The sequence below is a fragment of the Muntiacus reevesi genome, chromosome 4, assembly GCF_963930625.1.
Source record: "Muntiacus reevesi chromosome 4, mMunRee1.1, whole genome shotgun sequence".
Lineage (NCBI taxonomy): Eukaryota > Metazoa > Chordata > Mammalia > Artiodactyla > Cervidae > Muntiacus > Muntiacus reevesi.
Window position 1 is genome coordinate 42,496,075 of NC_089252.1, and position 22,813 is coordinate 42,518,887.

General features: G+C 44.0%; 1 protein-coding gene across 1 annotated transcript in view; it reads left to right on the top strand.

The window, feature by feature from the left end:
• SETBP1 (SET binding protein 1) overlaps nucleotides 1-22,813 on the top strand; it is a 399,560-nt gene that overhangs the window by 274,582 nt on the left and 102,165 nt on the right. The window contains exon 4 of the mRNA XM_065932634.1: nucleotides 6,193-9,649. Within this exon, the coding sequence (XP_065788706.1) occupies nucleotides 6,193-9,649 (3,457 nt within the window). The remainder of the gene's footprint in view (nucleotides 1-6,192; nucleotides 9,650-22,813) is intronic.

A 22,813-nucleotide genomic window follows, 5' to 3' on the forward strand; every position in this document is an offset into this window, starting at 1 on the left:
GTCCTGGATATTGTAGATAGTATATTGTAAAGATTCTAGATTTTATAATTTTCCTGTAAAGAGTTTGGCTTTTGTTTTGCTTGGTAGTTAATTTACTGGCAAATTAGCTTTATCTTATTAAGGGTTCTTTTTAGACCTTGCTAGCTTTTATTCTAGGGCTCAAGTAGCCCTACTCTTAAGGAGAACTATATCTGGGATATCAGCTGCCTGTCTGGGATGTTTATTAAAGTCTCCCCATTCTGACTAGTCAGAAATGCAAGATTGCCTAATATTATGTGACCTTAGAACTCTAGCTACATTCAGTCCCTGATAGCAAATATCTGCTGTGCTTCATGGAGTCTTGCCCTCAAGTGCAAGTTAAAGTTTGGCCAAAGACATAGGGTATTTCTATTAAGGTTTCCAGGGTAACTTTTCTACATGGTTCCCTCTTCTCAGGTACCCTGACCCCAGATTCTAGTCCCCTGAAGATTCTCACACTATGATCTCTGTGTCCTCTACCCATAGTTCTCTGGGTTCCACTTCCCTGTGCCTAGGTTTAGAAAGTTCTTCTCGGCAGAAAACTAGGGATATGGCAGAGCCTCTTAAGTTTCCCTTCTATCTAGAATCACAGCTTATATTGCCTATTGCCCAATGTCTGAAAATAGTTGTTTCATGTATTTTATAGTTTTATGTTTATTTCCGTAGCAAAGTCAAGTCTAATACCTATTAATGCCATTATGGTTGGAAACAAGTCAGCAATCATTTTTAATTACATAGAATTACTGTGTACTCAAGGAAGCATGTGATAGTGGCCTCTGCATTTGTGTAAGCTGTTATCACCCCCCAATAAATGGAGTACTTCAATATCATTCACGGCCCCCAAATAGCAAATCAAGAATGGTTCCTATGGGAACCACATTAAGGTAACTTCCGAGGGCAATTCATGTGGCAGGAAATGAGAACTGTATATATATAATTGGAAACGTCATGTTCATTTAGGGGCTTTTCTATGTTCCATTGTCTTAGTCTGTTTGGGCTGCTATAACAGAATACCGTAGACGGAGTGGCTTGTAAAAACAGAAATTTATTTCACACAGTTCTGAAAGCTGGGAATTCCAAGAGCAAGGTGTTGGCAGCTTCAGTGTGAGGAGAGAGCCCGTTTCCTGAGTCATAGATGGCCCTCTTCCCTCTGTGTGCCTACATGGTGAAGGACAAGTGAACTCTCTGGGGTCTCTTTTATTATAAGAGCATTAATCCCTTTCATGAAGTCTCCACTCTCATGACCTAATCCAACACTGTGCTCCCAAAGGCCCCACTTCCTGATACTATGACATTGGGAGTTAGGATGTCAACACAGGAATTTTGAAGGGACACAGAGAATTCATGGAATTCTCTGAATTCAGAGGATCATAAAGCCATGGTTTAAATCAGGTACTTAGTTGACATTCTTCTCTACCTACCATTCGCAAATGCAGAACAAACTGGGCTTAGAAGAGATGCTTTGAGAGCAAGTTCAGTGGAAGCTGGCATGAGCATTCCTCCAATTCATGTGCCAAAATGGTAATTTTCAGTCTTTTCTTAAATGACAGACCCATCTCTCTCCACCTCCTTTCTCTTAAATGAAATCCTTTGCACGGCTGCTCTGTTCAATTGGGGGTTAAAAGAATGGCCTGGAGCCTCTCTGTTGCCCAATTCACTGGCTACAATTCAGAAATGTCTTTACAAAATCCTGGGACTCTGTGGAACACATTTGAAAACCACTGAGCTGGAACATCTCCTGATAATATCAGAGCCTCTTTAGTCCCTAACCCAGACCCCTGTCTTTGATATAATCTGGTAGTTCTCAACTCTGTCTGCGCATTGGGATAGCTGAGAGCTTTGAAAAATGTACTACTGTTCAGGTCCCACCTCTAGAATGTTGACTTAATTGGCCTGGGTCAAATCCGAGCTGTGGTGTTCTTTACAAAGCTTCCTGGATGATTCTAACGTGCAGCCAGGGTTGAGAACCTTGAATCAGACAGCGTGGGGTTGCATTCCTTTTCTCCCACACTCACCTCTCGCTTAGGCTTGAGCACTCGCTTCAAGCCTCAGGGGTGGAATGCCGGGATTCCCGGAGCTCTGGGGTTGACTTGGATGAGATGGGGAAGTAGAAATCCCAGGGTGGGAGGTCATGAACCTCTGCATGCCCAGTTCTTTCTGGGAGGACAGGATTCTCACCCACCCATGTAATTGACTCTTCTGCTCACTGCACAGTATACTTGGAAAACCTGAACAGAGAATGGACTGTGTTAAGAGTTTCTAACTATGTGAATTACAAAGAGCTCAGAGAGCAATCAGGAATGCTCAGTGGTGCCAAACTACATATCCTAACAGGCCTGTGGTAGCTCTGCATATTTACCACCAAAAAGTGCTGTGAATGTCGTAGCAACCACATAAGAGACCCACCCCAGAGGAATTATGGTGTTAAAACAGTAGATGAGTGGTTTCACAACTCAGTTATATTTCAGAATTATCTGAGGAGCATGTTAAAATGCACACTCCTTCGTCCCACCCTGGGAGATGGCCAATGAGTGTATCTGCAGCAGGGCGCAGGAATTTGTATTAATAACCAGAACCTTAGCTGACTGTGATGCAGGGATCCAGGACCACATCTTGAGAAGTACCACGTGCCAAAATAAGAGATAAAGCTCCCCTCATTCCCTTATACCCAAACACATCTTCCTGTTCATGTAAAAGCAAAATATCTCACAGACAGCACAGTAAAATGACTGGTATCAGCAAAAAGTAGCACAAACACAGCTAACCCAAAAGTCGTCTCTCATCCACAAAGTCATGCTTGATTTTTGATGAGTTATATGATTTTCCTCAAACCGGAATCATCATGTTATCCTCTTATTGGGACAAAAATTGGGACTTTCTTTAGATAACCCTGAGATAAGGCTCCTTTACTCCATTTTCATAGACTTTTAAGTTTTTATGCAGTGATTTAATGCTTGTTTTTTAAATTATGTAAAAAAATAAAATGCTCTTTAAAAAGAAATCTGACTTGTACAAAATTTAAATTTATATAAGTTAATTTATACATTGGCTATGGGGGAGGGTATAGTTATCTACTTTATAAAGTAATTTTTCACATGACAGACATGCTTCCATAAACACATCCTGTAGGAGAGAAATCTGTCTAGTGTTTTCAAAATGGTATTTCCCTGATGAACATTTGGCCTAGGCTCAATGTGCATGGAAAGCACATATAAAAAGGAAGCCAGACCTTCAGAATGACTGTGAATTCCACAGTCAGTTTGCGGGGATGGGGAAGCAACCAAGAGCCATGCTGAACTTGATTATATTAAAAGTTTTCCATAAAAATAATCTAGCCCAATATAGAATATCATCAGCTCTTCCCTTATTTGCTAACCATTTCAGAGATAGCCTTGCTGGGGACTGAGGGTGGTATAAAGTCCCTAAAAGATTCAGGTCTGATCCCCCAGAAAAAACCCCACAGTCTAAAGGGGAAATGGAAACATGTGCTATGTGGGTTAATAAAGGCCCCAGTCAAAGCCTTCTATGTGGAATAATATCCCCCAGACCTCTGGGGAAGGACGAGAGGGAGAGCTCGCACCCCTGCAACTGAGCTCAGAGCCTGTTTTGCCATGTCTATCTCTGTCTCAATGGAGTAAGTGCTCAATTCTCAGTGAAGGACATATTGGAACTGACAGCCTCACCATTGTGTATATAATCTGTCATGGCTGACAGATGAAGAAATGGGATTTTGTGAAATGCAACTGGATATAGCCATCAGCCACTGCTGGAAGGAAAGCCTTGTTCTCCTGAACCCCTTAAAAAGCACTCCTCCTCAGTCCTCTTTGCCCCTTCACCGCAGCCCTCTGAGCACCAGGTTTAAAGCACCATTTCCCCGTTACTGCTGATCTTTTGTTGTGCTTCCCTTTTGTGCACCCTGCCCTTTGATTGCCAGGCTCTCCCAGCAGGGCAAATTGCAGCTGAAATGGTAGAAACAATGGGATCCGGCAGTGTCCAGATGGAGGCACTGGGAACCAGGCATGCTTAACTGCTTACTTTCAGCTGGTCTGCCCTGAGTGTAAGTGAGCAGGACTCACCTTTCAACTGCCAGAGTGAAATCCACCCTCCTGACAGTCACATGGGTTTCCCCAAAGGCAGAGTTAATTGGAAAGTGAAACAATTAATGGGAGATGGAAGAGAGCTAACGGTAAAAATTGCTTTGAGGGGGAGTTACCGTTCAAGTATCTTTAGTCCTTAAGTATTTGGGAAGGATCTTTTGTTCAACATTTAATGCATCTGAGCATTCCAGTTTCATTATGTGCCATTATGAAATGAGTGATTGGTGCCTTACAGTCTTTTGTATGTGGCCATGTATTTTGTCATGGTAATAGGCATCTTAAATATCATTTTGTTTGTTCACTCAACAAACATTTATTGAGAACTTTCTGGGTGGTTTGCTTTGTAGTAGATACTGGGAGAAGGGGAGGGTGGGAAGTTTCGAAAGAACAGCATGTATCAAGTGCTCGGGCCTGTTGGGCTGGGAAGATCCAGAGGAATCGGGTGGAGAGGGGGGTGGGATGGGAGACCGGGATGGGGAATTCGTGTAACTCTATGGCTGATTCACATCAATGTATAACAAAACCCACTGAAAAATAAAAAAATTAAAAAAAAAAAAAAAAGGATAAATGACAGCATCTCTGACCTCAAAATACTTCCAGTCTAGGAGAAGACAGAAAAGTACACAAAAAATAGCACATTGCATTATAAGGATTGTGATAGATGTCTTCATGAGAGACAATGGTGCATGCAGAAGAAATGTCGTAAGAAATAGGGCTGGAGAGGGTAACTGTGTCTGCAGGCAATATGTTGCAATATACAGGTCACTAATCTCACTAATGATAAAATGGATTACCCATAGTAAAATGGGTCTTCCCTCATTTATTCAATAAATGTTTATTGAGTGCCTACTATTTTCCAGGTACTGTGCTTGGTATCTCTGCGATGGTGTATACAGGCTAGAAAGGAAAACAGGCATTAATTAAATTAGCACAAAAATCAAATGTAAATTTAAAACTATGATGAGTACAACAAAGATGAGATACATTGTTTCATGAAAACATGAGAACATTTGACAGGCCCCTTTCCCCCATGCAGTCGCAGTCATCAAACTTCCCTCTTTTCTTTTTTTTTTGGAAGAAAATTAAGTCTTATTTATTTTTAAAACCAAACCACTAGGAAAATATATGACAGTCTTGAAACAGTAAACAGACAATCTTATCATTTCAAGTAATAAGTTGGTAAAAAGACAAGGTCCTTATCAAAATGATAAGGTGCCAGAACTGGGACAAGAATAACGCATGTAGCAAAGGCCCTGGCTAAAGTGGTATTTGGTAACGGAGGACAGTCCCTTTATCGCTCTAAAGGAGCCACAGTTCACCCTGAGTTGCTTGCTTTTCCTCCCTTGACTTTTGTGTTGCCAGAAGATTGTCTCAATAAAGCTCTGTCATTTCTGGGGGCAAAGTAAGCAACACTGGGTTTAGGCTTTCATTCTATTTCATGAAAACCAGATTTTTCCAAAGCCCATACTTCACAACAAACCTCCCCTCTTAATTCCTCAACTTGTGCTGTTTCTGTTTCTTGGTTCCTAATGAGCTGCTTGTTTGAGCACAGAGATGCTGTACTCCAGGATAAACCCCAAACAGACATGAACTGCAGTAGGAAACCATGTGTGTTTGAGAAGCTGGGGCAGAAATAAGCTGCAGCTGGAGTTATGGAAATGAGCACAGGTTGTTGAGAAGTTAAGATGCTCTTCTGAACTCTGCCACCTTGGGCAGGATGCTCCATGGTTGAAGTTTTGGCCTCTTCATTTGGAAAATGGAAGCATTGGACTATGGGACCTTTAGAGTAACTCCCATCTCTGAACAGTTCTTGTTCTTGAGATTGCATTAAACCAAGATAGATCCTGCTATTTAGGGCAAGAAAGGCAACGATTAAAGCATCCTTATTAATGTTCAAAATCAACACAACATATTTTTACTGAAGAAACTGAAAAATACCTCCACAAAGCATTCTGGTGTTAAAGGTGGCTATTTCCAACTTATAAATAATTAAGACTTTTGATATGAAATTTTAAATAGTTTCAACATGCTCATCTTTGTTTCTCTCTCTCTCCTTCTCCATTCCACCCACCCTTAGGCTTATGAGCGGCCACAGAAACACTCAGCTCTCCACTATGACCCAGGCCTCCCACAGGATTTCACCAGTGACACCTTAAAACCAAAGCACCAGCAAAAAAGCAGCAGCCAGAACCACATGGACTGGTCCACCAACTCTGACAATGGACCTGCCACTCAGAATTGCTTCATCAGTCCAGAGTCTGGCAGAGAAACTGCAAGCACCAGCAAGATCCCAGCTCTTGAGCCCATGGCTTCCTTTGCAAAGGCCCAGGGTAAGAAAGGCAGTGCAGGGAGCACATGGAATCAGTTGTCTAACAGTAACAAAGATCTGCTCTTGGGAGGTGTGGTTCCATCTCCAAGCAACCACAGCTCACCAGCCCCACCCAGCAGCTCTGCTGAGTGCAGTGGGATTCAGCCCTTGGTAGATCAAGATGGAGGAAATACAAAGGAGCCCCTTGAACCACCTACTATAAGCAGCAAGAAAAAGTCCAGTAAAAAAGATGTGATAAGTCAAACCATACCAAACTCAGACCTAGACTGGGTCAAGAATGCTCAGAAAGCATTTGACAGTACAGAAGGGAAAAGGGAAGGCTACTCTGCAGATAATGCCCAAGAGGCCTCACCAGCCAGGCAGAATGTGAGTTCCATCAGTAATCCTGAAAATGACTCAAGCCATGTCCGGATTACTATTCCTATCAAGGCACCTTGCCTCGATCCAAGCAGCCATAAGAGGAAAAAGAGACAGTCCATCAAAGCAGTGGTGGAAAAGATCATGCCAGAGAAAGCCTTGACTTCTGGAATCACTATGAGCAGTGAAGTAGTTAATAGGCTATTTTCCAACCCTGAGGGTAATAAGAAAGATCCCCGTGTCCCTAAGTTGGGTAAAATGATGGAGAACGAGTCGCCCTCAACTGGCCTTGAAACTGGTGTAAATGCCGAGAAAATTGTCCCAAGTGGTGTACCTAAGCAGAGAAAGCCACCCATGGTCATGACGCCTCCAACATGCACAGATCACTCTCCAAGAAAGCTGCCAGAAATCCAGCACCCCAAATTTGCTGCAAAGCGGAGGTGGACGTGCAGCAAACCAAAACCCACCAGTCTGCTTCGGGAGGCAGTCATGGCCACCTCTGATAAACTGATGGTGGAACCACCGTCTGCTTATCCCATCACTCCATCCAGCCCTCTCTACACCAACACAGACAGTCTTACTGTGATCACGCCAGTCAAAAAGAAGCGGGGGCGACCAAAGAAGCAGCCTTTGCTCACAGTTGAGACAATTCATGAGGGGACGTCCACCAGTCCAGTCAGTCCCATCAGTCGGGAGTTTCCTGGCACCAAGAAGAGAAAGAGACGACGTAGTTTAGCTAAGTTGGCCCAACTTGTGCCAGGAGAGGACAAACCCATGAGCGAGATGAAATTTCACAAAAAAGTTGGAAAGCTTGGGGTATTGGATAAGAAGACCATCAAAACTATTAATAAGATGAAAACACTCAAGAGGAAAAATATATTGAACCAGATCTTGTCCTGCTCCAGCAGCATAGCACTGAAGGCCAAAGCTCCCCCGGAGACCAGCCCTGGAGCAGCAGCGATCGAGAGCAAACTGGGCAAGCAGATTAATGTCAGCAAGAGGGGCACCATCTACATCGGCAAGAAAAGGGGCAGGAAGCCGAGGGCAGAGCTGCCACCCCCATCCGAAGAACCCAAAACAGCCATCAAGCACCCGAGGCCTGTTTCTAGCCAGCCGGATGTTCCCGCCGTGCCTTCCAACTTTCAGTCACTTGTGGCGTCTTCACCAGCAGCTATGCACCCACTTTCGACACAGTTGGGTGGGTCCAATGGCAACCTGAGCCCCGCCAGCACTGAAACCAATTTTTCAGAGTTGAAAACTATGCCAAATCTCCAGCCCATCAGTGCTCTTCCAACCAAAACCCAAAAGGGAATCCATAGTGGGACCTGGAAGCTGTCTCCACCCAGGCTGATGGCCAACTCCCCTTCACACCTTTGCGAGATCGGGTCACTTAAGGAGATAACACTGTCCCCTGTGAGCGAGTCCCACAGTGAAGAGACGATCCCGAGTGATAGTGGCATTGGGACGGACAACAACAGCACGTCTGACCAAGCAGAGAAGAGTTCTGAATCCCGACGGAGGTACTCTTTTGATTTCTGCTCCCTGGACAACCCGGAGGCCATCCCATCTGACACCAGCACAAAGAACCGGCATGGCCACCGGCAGAAGCATCTCATCGTGGACAACTTCCTGGCCCACGAAAGCCTCAAGAAGCCAAAGCACAAGAGGAAACGGAAAAGCCTGCAAAACCGTGATGATCTCCAGTTTCTGGCAGACCTAGAAGAGCTCATCACTAAGTTCCAGGTGTTCAGGATCTCCCACCGGAGTTATACCTTTTACCATGAGAATCCGTATCCCAGCATTTTTCGGATTAATTTTGATCACTATTACCCGGTGCCATATATCCAGTATGACCCGTTGCTCTATCTTCGTAGGACTTCAGACTTAAAGTCAAAGAAGAAGCGTGGTAGGCCTGCAAAAACCAATGACACCATGACAAAGGTGCCTTTTTTACAAGGGTTCAGCTACCCTATTCCCAGTGGAAGTTACTATGCACCCTATGGAATGCCTTACACATCAATGCCTATGATGAACCTTGGTTATTACAGTCAGTACCCAGCTCCTCTGTACCTGTCACACACGCTCGGAGCAGCGTCCCCGTTCATGAGGCCAACAGTGCCACCACCTCAGTTCCACACAAGCTCCCACGTGAAGATGTCTGGTACAGCTAAGCATAAAGCAAAACACGGGGTGCACCTGCAGGGGCCCGTGGGCCTGGGCCTTGGTGACAGGCAGCCATCCCTGAATCCTCCCAAGGTGGGCAGCGCCAGTCTGTCCGGCGGTCGGCTCCACAAGAGGAAACACAAACACAAGCATAAGCACAAGGAAGACCGGCTCCTGGGGACCCATGACAACCTGAGTGGTCTCTTCGCAGGCAAAGCCACTGGCTTCTCCAGCCACATCCTGAGCGAGCGGCTGAGCAGCGCGGACAAAGAGCTCTCCTTGGTGAGTGAGAAGAACAAGCATAAGGAGAAGCAGAAACACCAGCACAGTGAAGCCGGCCACAAAGCGTCCAAGAACAACTTTGAGGTGGACACCTTGTCTACGCTGTCACTTTCGGATGCCCAGCATTGGACGCAGGCCAAGGACAAGGGGGACTTGGGCAGCGAACCTGCGGACTCCTGCGCGAAAAGGTACTCTGGCAGTGGTGGGGACGGGGGCAGCGCAAGACCGGAGAGCCTGGACGTGTTCAGCGAGATGAACCCTCCAAACGACAAGTGGGACAGTGATGTGAGCACGAGTAAAAGGAGGAGCTACGAAGGCTTTGGAACATACAGGGAAAAGGACATCCAAGCCTTCAAGATGAACCGCAAGGAGAGAAGTTCCTACGACTCCTCCGTACCTCCAGGTAAGGCCGAATTTTCTTCAGACTCGGACTGCCCTGTGACTTGGTTGCTGGGCCCTGCCATTCAGCAGTCCGCTGTCTTTGGCACGTTATTGCACTCACTAGTTTCAGCAGAGAGGTAGAAACCATGTGACATCGGGTCTTCTTGTACATTGGAGTCTGCTATACGTTTTGGGCCTTGTTTACTCAGTATTTATTATCTTGCCTCTTTTGGAGCTATTGCCTGAGAACTGTGGGCCCAGAGGCAGCCCCAGTAGCTGCCTCGACTACATCCATACCCCCTACCTTTATGCTTTTAATGAAAAATATCGTTGCCTAGGTCCTCATCTGATCGGATGGTGCATTTGCGAGTTGGGTAAATCTTGTAAAACTCACTAGAAATACCGACAAGATCCCAGGAATGTCAGTGCTGCATGCAAATGAATAATCTAGTTTATCTGACATGCTAGCTCTAGATGTCACACAGCCTAGGTTGAAACATCTATAGCAGAGCCATTGGAAGCTAATGACTAGTGAATCTTGAAGGCTGCGTGGTAAAGGAAGCCACAGACCAAGGCCACGCTTTCCTCTTTTTGTCCACGGGCGTTTGATAAGCAGGCCTTTGTAGACCCCTCAAGTGAAACCTTGACCTGTCATTTCCCTGCATAGAGGTGGGGCCGGGGCGGAACCTGGCTGTCAGCACCATGAGTCTCCTGCCTCCGCGGGACTTTACTACCGTGTCTCTTGGCACATCCACTGGGGTTGGGATTTGCCCACTAATCTCTAAACTGAAGTGCTGGTTGCTCATTCCTTGTCAGGTGTTGGCAGAATTTCCTTGCTAATCTGCCCACCCACGTAAATCTTCCTTGCCACAGAAGCCTCACACTTCTACACATATATCCCTTTGTCCCTGTCCATATATCACACAGATGGTAAGACTCCTGTAGAACAGAGTAGTTATTTACTAGGAAGAGAGTCAAAACTCCTTAGGACAGATAAGCTCTCTGGCCAAAGTCTAGTTTAAAGGGCTGATCATTCCTGATAAGATTTGAGTGTACTGTTTGACCTCTGTGTATGGTACATATCCCTTGCTCATCCTCCTCCTTCACAGGGAGTCAAATTAGTGAAAGTGAAGGCAATCTATTCATGAGGATTAGAGACATTTTCCAGGCCAGCAGATTTCAGGAGGAAATATGGCTATGAGTTAGAAGCCACTTAAAGATTGCCCCAAATCGCCACTAGCTTGTGAGTTGCTCTTGTGGTAGATGGTCTCCTTGCTTAATGACGAGACCAATTAGCAGTCATGTCTCCTGCACTTGCCAAAGGTGATAAATGGCCCACACTTCATGTCTGCCCAGATGGGTGTCCTCTTCTGGGTTTCCCCATTCCTGATCGTCAGACTTTATTGAAGGTGCTTATTTTTTGTGCAAAGCCTAAATTATTAAGCCCATCCAAACAAGAGTTGGACTTCCCTAGTAGCTCAGACGGTAAAGCATCTGCCTGCAATGCAGGAGACCCAGGTTCAATCCCTGGATCAGGAAGATCCCCTGGAGAAGAAAATGGCAACCCACTCCAGTATTCTTGCCTGGAGAATTCCATGGACAGTGGAGCCTGGCAGGCTACAGTCCGTGGGGTTGCAAAGAGTTGGACACAACTGAACAACTAACACACACAGACAAGAGTTGCTAAAAGATTAAATTTTCACATGAGACATATTGTTACTTTCTCTTACAATGTGGTGGAATTGAACTTGCCATGAGCAGAGGGCATTCTTATTTCTATTTTCTTAGCATTGTTTAGTTAGAAAGCAATAATGGTATGTTATTGCTGAGAACCTGCAAGCAAGAATCCTAACTTAACCTGAGAAACAAGGTCTCAGAAGCTAAAACCAGCTGCTGTTACATTAGGGTTCTCAGCAGTCTTACGGGGACTTCTGTGTGTTTGGACTGTATTACAGGTGGGCTCTGACTAAAGTTTGCCAGCTAGAGGTTTATCTCTGGGCCCTGTGTCTGAGGGCAGCCACACTCTAGCCATACACAACTCCTTGTATTTGTGTTCACAAGGTGGTTGCTACTTCATTTAAAATTCTCCCTCTCCTACCCCAACTTCTTTCTTGTTTTGCAGCTAGCCACAGAAAGCTGGACTCAGCCTGGAAATTGAGTTCTGCACCCAACTCTGTTATGACCTTAGGCATGATATCCTACCTCTTTGGGGGTACTATCTGCCAACCTATAACTCAAAGAATTGGGCAAGATCTCTTTTGTATGGCATATTTCAATTCTTAAAGCCATTTCACATGTATTTCTTAGAGTGCCCTTCCTACAATCTTAGAAGAGAAATACTTTCATTTCCATTTTATGAAACAGGACACTGAGGCTCAGAGATCAAGTGACCTGGTCAGGTTCAGAAAAGCTGTCACTTTTAATTCTAAGCCTAGGGCTTTGCCTGCTGCATTGCAACTCAGCTGCATGTCACCCAGCTAGTTAAGGCCAAGTCTAGAACACAGGTCCTCGTCCCCAGTCAGTGTCCCTATATCTCACTACCACCCTTCCTCTCAGAATCTCATCTATCCTCTGATTACATGCTTTCCCCTAGGGCATCTGCACAGTGATTATGTGATGAGTGCATAAGAGAGTAATTAAAACAAGAAGACATCCCTTGATTTAGCTGCCAGCCAATGAAGGAGGATTTCTTATGGACTAAACTTCACTAAATATCAGCCTGGAAACATGTATGCTGATAAGGTTTCCACTTCTGTCCTTGCTAAAATCCAGTTCCCTGAATTATTTTTGCCACTGCTTGTGTTAGTTTTGTGTTCTTTGAATCTTTTTTGTGAACATTATCATGAATCTTAATTGTTAGTGGCTTCTGTGTCTATATAGTTATACCTGTTGTCCCTACACATCTTGATGAATACCTTCTTGGAACAGACCAGATTCCCTATCATTCCCTTTCCTTCTAAGTCATGGCCTGTCCTTGATATCTTAAATGCCCTCTTCTATTCCTGAACCCCTGAAACATCAGGAAAAAAATGTCCTTAGCACTTCGAACCCAAAGCATTCACCTTAATGTAATACACTCCAAAGAGTGCCAAGTCCCATTAAAAGCTGGGAGACAGATGAGATGAGACTGAGGTTACTGGAAGCATTAAGATTTTCAGAGACTTTATCTAAATTGAGGTATCTGTTTGGATAGTTGGTACTGATTAGAAAATAAGCATCTGTCTTTCCACACCTTCTCTAATTCCACCTCTTCCTTCTCCATATGACTCATTTCCATAGCATCTTAATGTCTAATTTCACACGAGCTAGTCTTCTCCAAAATTGATATGGCATAAATATAAATGCCATTCTCTACCCTGTTGAGGACCACATTTAGGAGCAAAGTGAAAAGAGGACTTTGAGCACTCCCTGAGATCAGAACTGATGAAAGTGAAAGTCTCTCAGTCGTCTCCGACTGTTTGTGACCCCACGGACTATACAGTCCATGGCATTCTCCAGGCCAGAATACTGGAGTGGGTAGACTATCCCTTCTCCAGGGGATTTTCCCGACCCAGGAATTGAACTGGGGTCTCCTGCATTGCTGGCGGATTCTTTACCAACTGAGCTATGAGGAAAGCCCAAATGGAAATCATTACCATTATGGAGAGAGGAATTAGAGACCCCACTTAGCAACAGTAGCAATTGTACACTTCATTTCTTCTCTTCTGCATGGAAAGTCATTCTTTCTCCATCCCCCTGCCCCAGTATATAGATGTGTTGTCTTGTTAGCCCACTTACCACATACCTAGAGCTGGAAAGTTACACAGACTCTTTACCTTTTTCCTGTATTTTACTCCTGTCCTACTGCTTCTTTGGTTTCAAAAGGCAGTGACTCTTTTGACCTATTTTCTACATACACACCATCTGGTGAATCTCCACCTATAAAAATGCTTGCCTGGAGCCAAATAATGGATAAATAGTGGGAAGGTGAATTGCACAGACTCTCAGAGTTGGGAAAAGCTTCATCTGGGCTGCTGTCTCACCAGGCACCACCATCTCATGCACGCTGATGTGCAGCACATTCCAGAGAGCAAACGTGTCCAAGGGTGACAATGCATATTCAGATGATGCTACATGCTCTCAGATTAAGGTCTGTTTAAGGTCTCATGAGGCAGTGGAAGAGCCTCTAGTGTGAATGATGTTCTTCCTGTTTCTACCTCTTAGTGAAAACAGTCCTTGCATACTTTGATGTAAAGTTAGGCCAGGAGCTTCAGATATCTTGACTGCTTCTGTCCAGGCTCCCATCAGATATTGGAGAAACAGTGAGGAGAGTTAAGTTTATACCTGTTACCTCTTAGTCCAATGCCATCCTTATGTCAAGTACTTTCCCCATAATGAATGGATGCTGAGAATTCATTCTTAGCTCACGTCTCAGATATCAGAGGCCTGCTATGTAGGTAGCTGAATTCCCTTGAGCCTGGGTGACTCCACCTCTTCTTGTGGCTCTGCTTTGCCCTCTGTCAGCTCCTCTTATAGGCACTGTGGGCATTTCAGAAGGCAGTCTCTGTTGTCAGTCACAGGCAGGAAATGGATGCCCAAGCCAAAAATAATACAGAAGCCTCCTCCAATCAGTCATACAGATGAGGGAATATTAACCACATGGACAAAATGTCGTGAAAACCATACAAAAGAAACATGTGTGTGGGAAGTTTTCTAAAACTGAAATAGAAGGAAGAAGAGGACTCATGGGAGGAGAAAGTTAAAACCAGGAAAGAAGAAAGAGTAAAAAATAGAAAAGTGGTGAAGTGTGGTCTGTCTGACCTCAATCCAAGTTGAATTCTAGGTCATCCTGTGGGAGGAAGTGAAAGATTAATTAGCTAATGGTTGCTGTGTGGTTTAGTGAGATGATGAGTACCTGCCTCAGTCTTGTCTCCTCTGCTAACCAGCTGGAAGATCTTTTTTACTCATAGTTTTCCCAAGTAATACTAGGACAATAAGGGTTCTGACCAGACCTGATAGTCTAAGATTCTCGAACTTATGCAATGGAATTGGAGCACATACACACACCAGATTGTGCAGTTAGAGAGAAAATACCCACATTATAGCCTAGTTGACCAATTAATTAGCTGTTCATTGAAGTTTCAAAGCAGATTCCTCTGGCCCATGTCTTAACTTATGTGACATCCCGTTCATCTTTGGCTCGAGCAACTTCACTTAACCATTTGATCTCACTTTTCCAAAAGATGAGACCTCATAATTATACCAACAAATTAACTTGTTCATTGTGCAAGCTGAAACCACAGTCATCATCTTAGAACCAAATAAGTTAGAGCACCAATATGACTAATTGTATGAGAGCAGATTGAGCAAACTTGCACCTATAGTCACACTTAGAAGTAAAAGAGTACAAATATAGTATAAACACTTCATTTTGCTTATGAGAATACTGAGGTTTAGGAAGGACAAGCGACTCATCCAATGATACATATCTAATTGGTAGAAGGGCTCAGACTGGGAAGTTTAACATCAGGCAGAAAGAAATGGAAGCAAGAGAGAGAGAATAAAAGAAAAATAAAAGAGAGAGAGAAAGGTGAGTGTGGGAGCGATGTTAAGCTATATGTTTTATTTTGCTGTGAGCTGTTGTAAAAGGTAAGTATCTCTTTGACAATAATTTGGTTTCCAGGCTATCTCTGGGGACCCATGTTTGGGACTGGAAATGATCTTTGTGGACTGTGATGGAAGTAATTTTTTTTTCCTTTTCTGCCTTCACAATGGCACATACTTATTTTATGGAGCCTCGCACAGTTCCTCCTAAGGTTTCCTTTTGGAAACCAGGAATTAATCAAATTAAATGTTGTGACCCATACTTTCTGACAATGAAAAAAAGAAAATAGCATCTCTTTTGCTACATTGAACCAGAAATCCAGCAATCTGCCTTTGGAGCATGGAGTCTCCGGGCCATTTGTCTTCCCACAGTTGGCAAACTTTCCCCCATCCTTTTGGAATATTTTATGTATACCTCTGTGGCTTTGGAGAGTTATGAAGATTCAGGTGTAGGTACAGAAAGTGAAAGTGTTAGTCGCTCAGTCATGTCTGACTTTTTGCCACCCCATGGACTGTAGCCTGCCAGGCTCATCTGTCCATGGGATTCTCCAGGCAAGAATACTGGTGCAAGTTGCCATTTCCTTCTCTAGGGGGTCTTCCTGACCCAGGGATCGAACACGGGTCTCCTGCATTGCAGGCAGAGTTTTTACCATCTGAGCCATCTACAGAGAAGTCACAATTTTGACAGACTTGGCTTTGATATAACATGGAGCTTTTCTTGGCCAGAAAAATCAGTAAAGCATGCCTGTCACTGGGCCATGATAAGAATAGTGCCTTTGGAAGGAACCTCCAGAAAACCATGTCTTCACTCTGTAAAACAACAAGCAATAGGGCTGAACACTTGTTGGGATCGTGGCTTAGACTTGTGCCAGTATAGCATTTCACACAAAGTAGTTGAATTGAAGAGGAACTAATAAAGACAAGGGACATTTTAAAAATTATTAATTTAGTGTCTAGTATATGCATGGGTTTGTGCAGTCCTGGGAGAGTAGATCAAAGATGCGTTACTATTAATGAATAATAGTAAAAAAGCATTAAGTAGCTCAATGCTTTTGCCCTCAAAGAGGGTACAATCAGGAGGCTCTCCTGAATAAGCTGAGGGAGGAAAATAGATGCAACTCATACTATAGACTATAAGGACGATCAGGAAATCATAGAGAAGATGTTGAGCTGTCCAATGAGGGTAAACCACTGCCGTATTTTCAGTGCTGGAGGAGAGGTGAAACCAGGAAATGCTTTTGTTTGGCATTTTTTCAAGGATGGAAGAGTCTTTTGGAGCATGGAGATTGGTGGGATGGTGATGGGAGGGATTGGAGTCAAGCATAGAGTGGAAAGGAAGCTATGTCAATACAGGTATTTAGGAGGAAATACCCAAGAAACACTTGGGAAATGGTGTTTAGCCTAGTTCTATTGAGGTTAGGATCTGCAGTTGGGGAATCATGGTAGATAAGGAGTATGTTGTACTGGAGTTTAAAGGTTTTACCCCACACTCTGAGGCTTGTGCTTAATTAAGTAGACAATGGGCAGCCATTTCATTATTCAGGCAAAAATTGTGAAATGACCAAATTATTGTCTTTTCCCCTGACTGCTCCCTCCATCTTGTCTGGGTTGGGCAAACTTACCCCATCTTTGCATTTTTCATATGACATTGTAACAATTCATTTCTTGTTTGAATTGTACCCACTACCTGCCCTTCTTCCCCCAGCCCACCCCCTAGATTATAAGCCTCTTAAAAGCATCATATCTACTTAGGTGCTCAAAGAAAAAAAAAAATAATAATGAGTCATTCCTGACTCATCTGTTTCCCTCTTTAGCTAAAATCAAAGAGGATTCCAATATGTTGGCCTCAGGCAACTGGAAGCATGATGGCACGTGAATAGAACCATGGACATTGAAGAGGGAGTGTGGTTGGGGTGTGCGGAGATGAGTGGTTGAAGCAGCAGTTGTCAGCCCTGCACAGAGTACAGCTAGAGATTCACCAAAGGGGAGGACGGTGGGAAATTAAGGAAAGAGAGCGGAAGGGGGGACCCCTGTGGTTCACCTTAAAAAGAGAGGCAGAATGAGAGGGGATTGGGCAGACACAGAGACGGAATGACAGAATTGTTGGAGAAGAAACAAGGGCACAGAGTAGAATGAATTTCAGAAGAATGGGGGTGGCGGGGCATGAGGGCCTGAACTGCAGAGTTCATAGAAGGTGGGGTTATATGAGAACTGGTGTGAATATATTGGTGGCTCTGGAGACAGCAGAAAAGTTCGCAATGATGTATTTAGTGCCTTGTATGGTTAAGGGGGGGTCGGGCTGTGTGCCAAGTTCAGGTGGTAAAGAGGTAATGAATAAGTAGATGATGAGAAAATAGGGGGTGAAGGTGCAGAAAGTGAAACTCGGTTGTGGTTCTAGCTTCTTAGAAGCTCCAACTTCTTAGAAGGCTTTGTTCTATAGTGAGCCCTTGATGGGAAGTAACACATTCATTCTTAGCAGGCCTTCAGTCTAAGGTTCCCCCAATTCAGGGAGCATAAAAACAATGCCATAACTCTTTATCCTATGTCATTCTGCCTCCCTGTGAAGGCCACGCATAGAAAGGGTTTTAGTGTTTTAAAAGAGGTCAGAGATTCCAGGCAGGCTCCACCTTGCTTGTCCCACAGACACACAGGCACTTAATTTTTGGTCATGGTAATGGCTGTTTGAAAGTTTCTCTTTGTGGTACCATGGATATGTGCTGTGCTACCTTGAGTGTGTGAAGGAATAGTTCAAGTTTTGGTAAATGAATCTTACTGAATGTTTACTGTGTATAAAGTTTTATACAGTAAAGCTTAATTGTTGATCTTTCAGAGGTCTTTACTACTCTGTGGAATAAATATATATATATATATATGCTGGTTCATAAAATGCTTACCTTCTTGCAAGTGATTATGAGCTCATATGCTGAACATATGACATGGTGCCAAGATACAACACATAGAGAGACCAGAGCAAAATAAAAGCAAGAAAGGGCTCCTGATCTTAAGTTCCCTATACTATACTGAAAAGAGATGAAGTTAACATACATAAAACAACCTAAGGATTAATGCAGACCAAATTTAATCTGTGCCAACTCAGTGGACAACAACGGGAGCCGTAGTGATCCAGGATCAGAAAGGATGACAGTGTTTAGTAAAAAACAAAATCCTGGACTTGAACCCATGAGAGTGGATGCATAGTGATTCAGTGAGGCACCAGATGGATGTCAACTAAAAAATTAGTCACAACCTGAAAGTAGAGTTATTTTATTTGGCGGTAATGTGAAGGACTCTGAGCCCAGGAGGCAGGAGAGGCAGTCAAACGATACACAGGTTGGCAACAAAGGGAGCAGGCATTCTGAACATTAAAGATTATTGTTAAGTAGTAAGGAAAAGGGCTTCCCAGGTGGCCCTCGTGGTAAAGAACACACCTGCCAAGGCAGGAGACATAAGAGATGAGGCTTTGAACCCTGGATTGGGAAGCTCCGCTGGAGGAGGGCATGGCAACCCGCTCCAGTATTCTTGCCTGGTGAATCCCCGTGAACAGAGGAGCCTGGTGGGCTACAGTTCATAGGGTCACACAGAGTTAGACACAGCTGAAGCAACTTAGCACATGGCACGCACAGTAGTGTGTTAATTGCTCAGTCGTGTCCGACTCTTTGCGACCCTATGGGCTGTAGCCCGCCACACTCCTCTGTCCTTGGGATTCTCCAGGCAAAAATACCGGAGTGGGTTGCAATGCTCTTCTCCAGGGGCTCTTCCCAATCCAGGGATCGAACCCAGGTCTCCGACTTTGTGGGCATACTCTTTATCATTTGAGCTACCAGCTCACACAATAAGGAAAACCAAATGTCAAGCTAAGGAATTTAGCATTCTTCTGTGTTTGGGGAGATGCAAGCCTCTGGGCTCACTGAAGTCATTCCTTTCATATGCACCTTAGCTATCTGGGGCCAAATCCTGTTTTGTTTTATTTTTTATTTCTCACACCTGCTCCACCACACTACCCCACCCCCAGCTCTTTGGCAGTCACCAGGGGGTGGTGGCTTGCTGGATCTCAGGCATTGTGTTCCCTTTCCAAAGCCCTCATTCACTTTTGGAAGCTTGAAATCACTGTTGGCTGTTACATCCTTGTTTATTGATATGACTGGAGATATTCCATTTCACATGGGAGAAGACCTGGAGCTGGGCATATGTGGCTGGTACAGGATGGTACTTAGCTCGGTTGACATTAGCAGTTGAGTGGGGATGGACTTTTAAGAGAGCTTCCCTGGTGGCTCAGATGGTAAAGAATCAGCCTGCAATGCGGGAGACTCAGGTTCGATCCCTGGGTCGGGAAGGTCCCCAGGAAAAGGGAATGGCGATCCACTCCAATATTCTTGTCTGGGAAATCCCATGAGCAGAGGAGCCTGGCAGGCTACAGTCCATGGGTTCGGTCGGACTTTTAAGAAGGCAGAGTTGCACCCAGAGATTATGAAACTGTATCCCGGAGGGATGAAGTACATACTGGTGTTAAAGGGTGCTGGCCCAGCATGAAGGGTGGTGAGCTTGGTGCTGGGTGAAATGATGGAGTCCCAGGAAACATGCCTCCCTCAAAGACCTTGTAAAGCTTCCAGGAGACAAGAAATGGATATATACACATGTGGAAAACAACTATAGAGAATAATGACAAACTACCCATTAATGACTAGAAATAAACACCAGGTCTACAGGAAAATAACTTTTAGAATAATAAGTTGTGTGTTGTAAAAGCAAGTTGATGTGAGTGTTTATTACATAAGGATTCAGAACCAATTGGATAAAAAGAAGAAAGTAAGAGGGGGAGATCCACAAAGTACAAGCAGGTCTAAGAGCTGCCTCTGCTGAGGTTTTCCCATTCTTCTCTGAAGGGCCTGGAGAGCTCGAGAAGGTGGGCATGAGTGGGTCAGGAGGTGGGGCTTCTGTATTGATGGAGGATCTGAGGACACAAAGAGATAAAAAGCTTTCCCTGGGGGTACATCCCAGTGACCCCTTACATCTGAAGAGGGCGTTCTGCTTTTCAAAGCACATTTCCCAACTTTTATTTGATCTTCCTGCTCCACTGAGATTTGCAGATAAGTGTTGCTCTCCCACTTGCCAGGCAAGGAAATCAAAACCCAGAGGGTTGAAGTCTTTGTCCCAAGTCACTGAACCAGTTCTGCACAGAGAAAGTGCTAGGTTCCAGGTTTCCTGACTTCTCCCATCACCTCCGTTTTTCCCACTGTATTTTCCAAAGTCTTTGCAAGATCAGTAGCATGACTCAGCTTTTGAGTTATCAAAAGAACCCTCAAGAGGCCTTGTCTGTGGGTTAAATATTGGAGTTCAGAATAAGGAACTGGCTAAGCAATTTGATCTTTGCTACAATTTTAAAAAATTTTCAGTGGAGTATAGTTGCTTTATAATGTGTCAATTTCAGCCATACAGCAAAGTGAGTCAGCCACATATCCCATCTTTTTTTGTATTTCCTTGCCATTTAGGTCACCACAGGGCATTCAGGAGAGTTTCCTGTGCTATACTGTAGGTTCTCATTGGTGGGTGGTTTGGTCCCTAAGCTGTGTCCAACTCTTGCAATGCCATGGACTGTAGCCTGCCAGGCTCCTCTGTCCATGTGATTTCCCAGACAAGAATACTGCAGTGGGTTGCCATTTCCTTCTCCAGGGGATCTTCCTGACCCAGGAATCGAACCCTGGTCTCCTGCATTGCAGGCAGATTCTTTACCAACAGGTTCTCATTACTTACATATTTTATACATAGTATCAGTAGTGTATATATGTCAATCCCAGTCTCCCAGCTCATCCCCCTCCCCCCTTGGTATCCATAGATTTTATTCTGTATATCTGTGTCTCTATTTCTGCTTTGGAAATAAGTTCATCTATACCACTTTTGTAGATTCCACATATATGTGTTAATATTCTATGTTTGTTTTTCTCTTTCTGACTTATTTCACTCTGTATGATGGTCTCTAGCTCCATCCACATCTCTACAAATGACCCAATTTCATTCTTTTTTATGGCTGAGTAATATTCCATTGTATATATGTAACACATTTTCTTAATCCATCTCTGTTGATGGATATTTAAGGTGTTTCCATGTCCTGACTGTTGTAAATAGTGCTGGAATGAACATTGGGGTGCGTGTGTCTTTTTGAATTATTGTTTTCTCTGGGTTTATACCCAGTAGTGGGATTACTCAGTCACATGGTAGTTCTATTTTTAGTTTTTTAAGAATTTCCATGCTCTTCTTACATTTTTTTTAATTGGAAAGGATCTCTTTGGAGCCAGTTAGCTGGACCCAGGGTGTGATACCAATTCTATGTACAGAGCCTGTGTCTCATCTGGTGAACAGAGACTCGATGGAGGTTGGACATTATGAAAAATCACAAAGGAGATGCAAAGGGAAAACAAAAATGGTCTTATTCACTAAATCACAAAACACTAAACCTAATACTTAAAACTTTGATATTTTTTAAAGAAAAGTTTGAGGAATTTTACATACCTCAGTTCAGTTCAGTTCAGTCGCTCAGCCATGTCCGACTCTCTGCGACGCCATGAAACACAGCACACCAGGCCTACCTGTCCATCACCAACTCCCAGAGTCCACCCAAACCCATGTCCATCAAGTCGGTGATGCCATCCAACCATCTCATCCTCTGTCATCCCCTTCTCCTCCTGCCCCCAATCTTTCCCAGCATCAGGGTCTTTTCAAATGAGTCAGCTCTCTGCATCAGGTGGCCAAAGTATTGGATTTTCAGCTTCAACATCAGTCCCTCCAATGAACACCCAGGACTGATCTCCTTTAGGATGGACTGGTTGGATCTCCTTGCAGTCCAAGGGACTCTCAAGAGTCTTCTCCAACACCACAATTCAAAAGTATCAATTCTTTGTTGCTCAGCTTTCCTTATAGCCCAACTCTCACATCCATACATCACCACTGGAAAAACATACCTACATAACTAGTAGTAAACAAAACTTGTATCTTGAGAGTGACATAGGCTAAAAATAAAAACAGACCAGAGTAAGTCATTAAGGAAACCATGGGTTTGAGTTTATATCTAAAACATATGGCAAAGTGTTAGGAGACTTCATCCCGTTTTAACCATCTACCAGAAATTGGGATTCCATAGTGAAAAACTATGGTTCTGAACCAGTTTGTCATGTCTTATATTCCATGAAAGATCAGTAGGCCAAGGAAATTTCTCTTACAGGACATAATTCTTTGTGCTATTGTAGTTTTTCTTTATTTTTTCTAATCATACAATTTAAAGGCATCAAGTGTCTGAAATGTGTAAGACACAGTCTTGGGCAGTATTACAACTACAAATAAGTAAGGGACATCTGGTCATCTTTCAATAGGAGTGACATAATCCTAAAAGGAGATGGCAACTCACTCCAGTACTCTTGCCTGGAAAATCCCATGGACAGAGGAGCCTGGTAGGCTACAGTCCATGGGGTCGTGAAGAGTCAGACACGACTGAGCGACTTCACTTTCACTTTTCACTTTCATGCATTGGAGAAGGAAATGGCAACCCACTCCAGTGTTCTTGCCTGGAGAATCCCAGGGACGGGGGAGCCTGGAGGGCTGCCGTCTATGG